Here is a 9,764-nt window from a genome sequence, read left to right as displayed (position 1 = left end):
TGAAGATGCTGTCCCGGAGAACAAATGTGCCCAGGGACACGTCCTGCTGCCTGACACTTCATGGCTTTACCAACACACCTCCTTGGGCTACCATGAAGGAACTCTCCCGGGATTTTGAAAACCAGACAGAAAGGGGTTGCTGGCAAGGGACCTGTCTTCATGCATCAGCTCAGCAGAGTCATTTCCTCTAGCTTTCTCCCTTCCTCACTCCCCTTCCTTCATAGGAGAATATCCCAAGCAGAAGAAGAGCCTACCTCCCCCTGCCTGTGGGCAGGGAAAAGCAAACCCCTTTTGGGAGCAGCTCAGCAGAGCTGGAGCAAGCTGGAGGCCAGCTGGCTGTGTCAGCAAAGACTTAATGATCGTGGTATGGCCTGTGCAAGGCGCCTGCTGACCATACAAGGCGCTGAGCAGCTGCAGCCTGTCAGACCCCGTGTGCCCTAGGGAGCTCCCCCTACCCCGCTGGGGATCCCAGTCCTTGCCTGGAGCCCAGCCTGGCCCCCCAGGGCTGTCATCAAGCACAATGTCCCAGGAGCATCTGACCGGATTACTGGATTGGGGTGTTGTCTCCCTTCCAAAGCATTTTAAGTCATTGTCTTTCCCAGGTCTGTGGTGCTAAACCACGGCCAACAGCTAGCAGTGTCCCCAGGACATTGAATTGCCATTTCCTTGGAGGAGTGTGGGGTAGTTTTGCAAGAAAAAATCTGCTCCCAAGTCACTGGCACTAGCAGCATGTCATTGTATCCCAAAATCCAAAAACACGTGCCTGTGGAGGATGTCCCCATTCCCTTCCTCTTCAGATAAGGCCAGGGACATTGAGCCCTATGGCTCTGTCTCCCCTGATGGGAGCAAGGGACCTCCTCTATCTATCAGCTTCCCTCTGGTGTGCTATGAAGATGAGCAAGGCACCTCCAGAGTGCCTATATTCCCCAGGGGATGGGTGTTCCCCTTCCCCACAGCACTGCACTAAATTTCCAATCCCATTCCAGACCAAACTGGGTGCTGAAAAAATAAAAAAAGTGCACTCAGGACAGAATTTTTGCTTCTTCTCCTCCCAGAGATTGAGAACAGAATGAGTTTGCTCTGTTTTTCTGATATTAACTCTTCCATGTAACCTTTTCTTCTCTTTAATCAAATCCACTTGGAAATGGAAAATTGTGCTAAGATAATAAACATGGAAAGGAGCTGAAATTAATTCCCATTGGAAAAGCCAGGATTGAACCCATCAGTACATACAGAACCAAAGGGTGCTTTGGAAAGCAGGGAAGGACCAAGCACCAGGTTGCAGCTGGGGCTACTTTGTCTCCTCAGATAGTGCTGGGAGATGCCCCAGTTAGGGAACACTGAAATTTCCCTGGTTGTAACCACACAAAGCACAACAGTGCCCTGCCAGCTGCCTGAGTCATCTTTGTCACCTTCCCCCCACTGCTGGGGATGTGATGGAGCTAGTGATGGAAATGTTTGGGATGATGGATGTTCCCATGTGTCTGGTTGCCAGGGGCTGCAGCAGCTCCCCAGACTGGCTGTAGGACGTCAAGGTGTCTGTCTCAGCCTCCATCCCAGTGTCCTCCCCATCTCCATGCTCAGTTGTGCACCACCGGAGCAGCCATGCCGTGAGCCCACTGGAAAGAAAGGCTTGTGGTGCTTCTGCACGTAATAATTCAGCTTCCCACAGTGGATCTCTGCAGGAGGAGGCAGCAGAGAAATCCCTCTGAGCAGGATAACATCACCTCTCCCAGAGGTGCCTTGGGAGAATCTCACCATGGCAGAGTGGGCCTAGGCAGCACCTGAGGAGGGTCTGGCATCCTCCCACCTGCAAAAACACACAGTGGAAGATACAACCCATCTTCCAAATGCCTCGACAGTCCTACAAAGCATCCCCCTGGCACCCTTTCCTTGCCAAGGGCTCAAAGCCACCCTGGAAGACACGGCCCAGCTGGGCCATGGTGCTTCTCCGAGCCGCTGACCTGGTGTGAACTTCCCTGCTGTGCTGTGTGCCAGCTGCGGCTGAGCTGGCTGGGGGGAGCCTTCCCTCCGCTCCAGCACCGTTTGGGGCTACACTCTTCCCTTCCCAAGCCACCTCAGGAGGTCACGTCCACTCCAGCAGGGATTTCCAGCTCCCATCCATCCAGCACATCCAGGGTGTGAGTGTCCCCCTCCAGCCCACACTGCAGATCTCTTCCGTGCTGGCACAGCCAGGACACAGCATGGCTCCAGCAGCAAATCCACATCCCCACACCCAGGATGGTGCGTGCTGGGTTAATGTTTTCCACATTACTTCACTCTGGCCTCTGTTCTTATGGAAAAAAACAAACCATCTGGTAATAATATTTCCCTAATGGCTGTCTGGGTCTGTGGGAAAGCTTGGCTCAGCTTCTTAGGGAAGATGAGAGGGTCAGATGAGAGGGGAGGTTGCGGATATGGCGTGGGAGATGGAGGAGAGAAGATAACGCTTTCAGGATCCTTTTCCTGGGCCACCCCAGCTCTTGCAGGGATCCTCAACTCACGAGGGAGCCACAGGATGCCAGGACATCACACATTTGGAACACCCCACAGTGAAAGAGTCCCACTCTCTTCTTCTGTTGCACAGTGGAGGCTTGAAGAAAAATTCACTTCTAGGGCTTCCCCCCCACCTCCACCTCCTCAGAAAACAGAAACAGTCCAAAGTGTGGAGTCTGGGGAGTTGGGAACATCATAGTTTGGGAACCAAACTGGCTCAAACTGGAAAGATCAGCAACACCTGCACTGTCTTCCTGTTCTTGGAGAAAAGGCAGCAGCCAGGGACATGCCACCTTCAGCCCTGGGGTCATCACTGGAGGGACAGGGGACAGAGGAGCCCCCTCTTGTGGAGCACATCCATGAAAAACGGGTGGAAAAATGCACTAACCCCACCAGCAGCTGAGCAGGGAATATTTTCCATCCTTCTGCAATTAAAAGGCAGGGTGTGGGCAATTCCCAGGGAGTGGAGAGTGCCTGCCAGGCTGGGCACATGTTCCCTGGAGAAGGCAGGCCCCAGATGCTCGAGGAACAGCCGAGCAGCCGCCAGACATGGTGCTGCCTCCAGCTGGGGGGACTGCAAGCGCTGGTCTCTAGCCCCATGCTCCCAGAGCCCAGCCTGCAGCACCAAGCTGCCAAGGGATGAGCAGCATGGGTTGGAAACCTGCTTTTCCTCCACCGTGGATTGCAGCCCCACCCTGCATCCGTGTGGATGCAGGCACTAGACCCCAAAGCCTTGGGAAGGATGGAGAAAGCATCTTCCTTGTTGGCTGCCCTTTGCATATCTCAGCTGGCTTCCTGGCACAGCGCAGCACAGAGGCAGCTGGATCCTTTCCATAGTTTTCCATGGGGATGATCCACCCCAGCCCAGGAGCTTGCAGTGTCTAGCAAACTCCCAGAGGTCTCCAGTAGTCCCTTCTCAGGCTGTTTCTGCTCCCATTTTTATTAAGCATGCATGTTCATACTCATTAATTTTACCACCCCAGCAGCCATCCAGGCTCGGCGTGTGTCTGTGCCCTTCCAGAGGGCTCCCAGGATAGAGCAAGGCATGCAGCCCAGTTCCCTCCATACCAGAGCCAGATCCAGCTGCAGCCTTTTCCTAGAAGGATGAAACAAGGCAGCCACACTTTCTGGCAAGAATGCCTGCCCAGCCCACTCCAAGCAGTGCAAAGCATCTTCCTTGGATCTTCCACAGAACAAGACGCAAAGGCAAACCATCTCACCATGGAGAAGGGGGAATAACTTTACATAGAAAGTAGTTTTTTGTTGGATATATAGAAGGAATCCTTCCCTGTGGGGGTGGTGAGGCCCTGGCACAGGATGCCCAGAGAAGCTGTGGCTGCCTCTGGATCCCTGGAATTGTCCAAGGCCAGGCTGGGCAGGGCTTGGAGACTGGGATAGTGGAAGGTGTCCCTGCCCATGGCAGGGGGGTGGAATAAGATGGTCTTTAAGGTCCCTTCTAACCCAAACCACCCCACGGTTCTAGGATTACTCTCCTCAAGCCTATTTTCTCTGCTCCATGCAGCAGATCCCAGCACAAGCTGAAGTCAGGGGAATCACAGCAGGGTGTAAAGATAAGCATCTCCTTCCCCACCCCCTGAAAGTTTATTATTTTTCAGAGGCACAGCCAAAGGTAAACAGCCTGTTTTAATCTCCAAACACTCACCCTCTCAGCAGGAAGCCACAGAGCTGCAGCCAGCACGAAGGGCTGGATACAATGGATGGGACTGTGGGGCCTCTGCACCCTTAAATGCCTTCAGTGGGGCACAGAAGCTTCCTCTTGCAGCTGGTAAGTTCTGCAGAGGGTAAGCCACTGCATGCAGGTGGTTCACATCCCTCTGCATCCCACCTCTGCAGCCTTGGCAGTGATTCAAGCCCTCTGCTGGGATGGGTGGCAAAACAACCTTTGGGGGTGTTTGCACACACAGCCCCACTGACTCCTTCCCTGGGGCTGCTCCCACCCTGGGCTGGCTCTGGCTCAGGGAAAGTCTTCCAGTTCAGCAAAGGCCACGGAAGGTGCTTTGTGGATGGCCCAGGGCTTGCAGAAAGGTGGGAAAGGACCCCTGAGCCACGTTTCCCAGAGCATTACTCCTGGTTGGTGACACTCTGCTTTGGGGTGGTCTGGCGCTGCTGCTCTGGGAGCAGCAACAGGGACTTTTCTCCAAGTGAAAGCATACAACCAATTCCTGGGCAGGCGAAACCCAGAAAACCTGGTTTTTAGTCAAAAGTGACTGCCACAGGCCTGGAGCTTGTCAGGGAGCAGGGCTGGGCACCCCAGCCAAGGGCATGTCAGAGGTGGCACAAACAGGGGGAGGATGACTTCCAGGCTCCACAGAGATTTAGGGCTGCTGCACCCTAGGGTTGAGCAAGGGTGTAAAGAAGGGTGAACTACCCTGCCTGCCTGCCTACAGCCCCTTTGCAGGGCCAAATGTGAGCAGGGGTGATGTTCACTCAGAAAATATAATTCCAGATGGAGAAAAAAGTTTAATATAGCATTTTTGCCTTTGTTTCCACATAGGGCAGAGGTCTGGGCAGGCAGTGCTGGCCTCTCCTGGATGTGTGTCAAGCCCAGGGCTGGATGGGCTGGAGATGGAGACCCTCACTGCACCAGGGCAACATGCAGAGCTGGGGAAGTACTCTGGCTTCTCTTCTTGGGTAAAAAGGAGGCATCACAGAGAAAAACCATGCCCCAGTGTGTCCAAAAATAGCACCAGGGCTGCTCCAAGGTCCAGCAGGACTGGCATGTGGCAGGCTGGTGGGACATGTTTGAGAGCTGCCATTGTGTGGGGCTGGATGGGGAGCCTGTATCCCATCCGGATTGCTGGCAGGGCCCAGATTGCTGGGCTGCTCCCAGGGCCCGGCGGTGACTCACTTGTTATAAACACGTCTCCCGATGGATAATGAATCCCGGTTGTCACTGCCTTTCGGGAACACTCTGGATTCTCTTTGCAGTGCTCCCCCTGTCCCGTTCCCCCTCCGTCCTGGCAGCCCTGCTCCCATGTGGGATCATTTCCTGATGCTGAGTGGAGCCAGGGCTCTGAGGCTCATTTTCCAAACCACGGTCTGCTTCACGGGCTGAGTTTCCCCATTAACCATTGTGGAGGCACTGAGGCCTTTGTGCTACGGGGGCACCCCCAGCACCCCACAGCTCTCCCTGTGGGTGCCAGCCTCATCCCAGTCACCACGGAGGGCACCTCAAGCAACAAAAGCTTTATTGCAATGACACGGATAAGCCACGAAATACATTGCAAAGCGGCAGGGGCGTGAGGAGCGATCAGGGAGCGCAGAAGGGGCAGTGGGAAGCGCTGGCTCGCAGTGGGTACCGCCGCACGCTGGCTGCGAGCTGCTGTCCTCCTGAGAGCTGCTGCCCCAGCCCCCCAAGCCCGCTGCTGCCCTGTGCCCTGGCCGAAGGAGCGGGCTCTGGGCAGCTGTGGGCTGGGGGCTCGGACAGTGGTCCCAAGGATGCCATGAAGGAGTGGGAGAAGCTGGTGGGAAGCCGGCAACGTCTTCGGAGAGGGCTCAAGCATCAGCCACTGGCACTGGGTCGGCTGCAGCGCTCCGGTCAGGCGGGGAAGGTGTTCCTCCCGTGGGGGTCAGGGTCTGCAGAGCTGGGGGCAAGTGAGGGAGATGGTCAGTGCTCAGCCGAGGCTCCAGTACTGGTGCCTGCTGGCCTCCTGGGCCACACAAACATGAGGCTGCTTCAACACCCCAAGCAGCTCTCCAGAGCGATGCTGAAATCATCCACACCCCAAAAAGCCAAGCTGGAGGAGCCATGCCCACACAGAGCTCTGCTACACGTCAACAAACCTCCCTTTTTTTCCATGAGAGCTCACACCAAACACATGCAGTGTGAGCTGCGCTGCCAGGTGAGTCTGGCTGGTTGCCCAGAGTGCTGAATTTGCCTCATGGACTCTCACTGAGGGCTGAGAGAGGATTTTTGGGAGCTTCAGAGAAGCCATCTGAACACACTGAGGCTGTTGCCAGGCTGAGGATCTGCCCTTTCTCTGCCCTACAGACCCATGGCTGCAGGGATGGTGACTGTGGAGAGCTGGTTCTGCTGGACCCCTTCAGCGAGATTTGGGGGAGATGGGTAAGGGCACTGCTGAGTTGGGGGTAATGGGCAGATGAGAGAAGAGCACTGGGGAAGGGCACACATCCCCTACAGCCTCTGCCTGGCACTGCACTGCACCCTCCTCTGTCTCTGGAAATCACATTTCAGCACAAAATATGTGGAAGGGAGGTCTACTTGCAGCAAGAATAAATTTTAGTCTGCAAGTGAAAATTTGTTTTAAGCATAGAGATGGCATTTTCTTTGGGTTTGCATTTTTAACTGGCTTTTTTTTTACTGCAGCACTCCTGGAAGAGATTTGGGAGCATGGCTGCGTGTTTGGTAGCACAGAGCAGCATCCCTTGGGAAAATCACAGCACCAGCTGCAGCAGCAGCCTCAGGTTAAATCACTGCAATGTCCTCCCAGCAAAAAACCCTCCACACTGCTAACTGACTGCTTTTGGGTGAGCACATCATGGCCTGCTCCTCTTTGCTCTGAGAATTCGTTTGGGATCTGTTGTGGTTTGTTCCCAAGCTGTGCACACAGTCCTGAGCTCCAGAGCAATGCTGCCCCATCTCTCGGTGCTCCGTGTGCCTGGCCATGCTTGCCAGCTGGCTGCTGGCCCATCACCACTGTGCCCACACTTCCACAGAGCATCCCCATCATGCCCACGCTCCTGTGGGGCATCCTGTGCCACCCAGTCCCATCAGACACAACAAAACCTGGAGAAGCTCCTGAGCCAAGGGCTTCTCATCCCGTTTGATCCAGACACAAATGCTCTCAGACACAGGCTTTCTCCAGGGACAAATAGTGACACTGCCTGCAGGGAACCAGGACACAGCGCTCCAAGTGTTTTTTCAAATATTCAAGTCTTCATGCACATCGTGGCCTATCCTTTTGGGATCAAAGCAGTTCATTCTGGAAACAGCATGTGTGCCCTAAATCAGCCACAGGCCACAGTTCAGTGTGGGGCTCACACCCAAAGACTCCTCACATTGCTTCATCCTCATTCCCATCTCCTGGCTGGTTTTGTTCCCCATGTGCAGAGTGGACTTGATCATAATTTCTGGGAAGAGACATCGCTGTGGTGAACTGCCTAAACACAAGTGTGGGAATCCAGGGCCAGTCTGGCTTTGCACTTGGCTGTATTTGGTCTGCAGGATGCTTTTGGAGCGATCTGGAATCTCATCTTCCCCTTTGCAGGACAACGATTGCTAGGGCAGAGTGGGAGGGGGGCCGCACATCTGGAGCGGAGGAAGTTGCACATCTGGTACATTCAGTACTTCCTAAAAGTCACTGCCACGTTACCCTTTGGACAGGGGCCTGTGGCTTGCTGCACACCACAGCAGATCAGGATCTGCAGCTGCATTCCTTTTGAAGGGAAGGCAAAAATATCCATCTCAGCATAGTCCCAGCTCCCTGTAACATCCAGCATGGGAGCAGGGGGATTGCACAGAGACCTTGACATTTCTGCAAGTTGTTCTGGCAGTCACAGAGGCTCCTGCTGCCAGCCACGGCACAGAGCAGCCAGCTTGGGAATGCCTCCCTTGGGACCACACGGATGGAGACCCCTGAGACCTCTCCATCAAAATCTTATCCTTCTGCCAGCCCAAGTGGGCTCGGGCCAGCATAAGGGGGTGGCTTTGTGCCCCCCATGGCCAAGGAGATGCTCACCACACATCCTTGCCCATGTGGGCTGGCTCCGTGAAGGTCCCACCACTGACAGGACCATTCCTGCAGAGGGACACGGTGCCAGTCACCCGCTGGCGGGATGTCACTGACCATCACCAGTGTCAGGGACACACACACACACACAGACACACACACACACACACACAAGCCCACTCCCTTTCCAAAAGTGCGGGATGTCCTCTGCGTGCATCGGAGCAGCGGCTAGAAACAGCGGACATCCCAGTGCCGCCCACATCTTGGCGTGGCTGTGGATGTATCCATGAAAAGCTGGGCGATGGGGACATCTAGTGACCAGCCCGGGGCTGGGGACAGGCTGCCCCCCCGGGGCGGGGGACTGCAGCCAGACAGGGTTAGGGGAGATGCCTTCCATCCCTGTGGCCAAGGAGAAAATGGGATTAAGCATTCATCCCTACCACACCACGCAGAGATCCCCCAGCAACTCTACTTCTGCCCGCACCGGAGGCAGGACATTTCCCTTGCTAATGGAGCATAAACTGGGAATTAGCATAATTAAAAGTGACTAGCATGGATTCAATAACAAACACCGGAATAACAGCTCAAAGAGAGTACGAAATTTAAAGAGTCTCTCCAGTGAAAGTCACTTTCCCTCAGGGGAAACAGTCTATTTTTTTCAGACTTATTTTGTACTAGATTTGCAAATACAGTCTAGGAAAAAAAAAAATAAAATAAAATAAATGCATAAAAGAATACTCCAAACAATTTTGGGAGCACAACAAGGATATGCAGGGGGAATGGGGACCTTTGGCTGAGGCCAAGGGGCTGAACACAGACCTCAACTGGCCCCTCTCTGATCAAGACCCCCACACTCCAGGGGCAGGGGGAGGCATTGGACCAATACTTTCCAGTCAAAGTCAAAATATCCCCCTAAACAATTCATTCCTAAAGAGCTTGGCTGAGTTGGTCACTTCCAGAAATGTTGAATCGTTCTGGCTGGATAACATTGCACTGTTTTGGGAGAGAAAAGCAATGTATTAAAGCTATTCTGTTGACTAATTGGGATGTTCACCTTGTACTGAATATTCACTCCAATAGCAGAGATTCTTCCCAGTGGCATGGTTGTGGATGTATCATCACAAATCTCCTTTTGAGTCATCCCAAAGAAATCAAAGCTGAGTTTGACAAAATCCTTGTGATTTTGCCGTTATCCTTGTTGTCGTCAACATGCTCCCAGGCGATGCTGCAATGGTTTCAACACCTCTTTCTCCAAACCTCACTCAAGCCCTTATGATGATGAATAAGCTGATTCCCACATCACACTTCAATTTAATTTTTTTTTCTTTTTAAATTTGCAAAATAGCCTTGGCAATGTGACCTCCAAAGAAAAGTTGTGAAGTCAAAGGGAATGCCAGAAGGAGGGATGCTTCAGGTTGTCTTCTGCAGGATCAGGAGCTGGATTCAGTGATGCTTGTAGATCCCTTCCAGCTGAAGATATTCTGATTCTGTGACTGTGCAGTGCTCCTGTGAGGTGACCCAGGTGATTGCTGCTGCTTGGATTTCCCTTGTCCCCCT

At 53.7% G+C, this 9,764-nt stretch overlaps 2 protein-coding genes across 5 annotated transcripts in view; one reads left to right on the top strand and one right to left on the bottom strand.

Annotated features, from left to right (window-relative positions):
• Positions 1 to 9,764, top strand: part of TRPM8 (transient receptor potential cation channel subfamily M member 8) — a 688,444-nt gene that overhangs the window by 567,091 nt on the left and 111,589 nt on the right. The window lies entirely within an intron of this gene.
• PCBP3 (poly(rC) binding protein 3) overlaps positions 5,689 to 9,764 on the bottom strand; it is a 54,784-nt gene continuing 50,708 nt past the window's right edge. For all 4 annotated transcript variants that reach the window (XM_019007352.2, XM_019007350.2, XM_019007346.2 and 1 more), the window contains one exon: positions 5,689 to 6,101. In XM_019007352.2, the coding sequence (XP_018862897.1) occupies positions 6,087 to 6,101 (15 nt within the window). In that variant the 3' untranslated portion in view covers positions 5,689 to 6,086. The remainder of the gene's footprint in view (positions 6,102 to 9,764) is intronic.

The sequence above is a fragment of the Parus major genome, chromosome 7 (assembly GCF_001522545.3).
Source record: "Parus major isolate Abel chromosome 7, Parus_major1.1, whole genome shotgun sequence".
Lineage (NCBI taxonomy): Eukaryota > Metazoa > Chordata > Aves > Passeriformes > Paridae > Parus > Parus major.
Note: the sequence above shows the minus strand (reverse complement) of the source record. Positions and strands in the feature narration are given on the sequence as shown.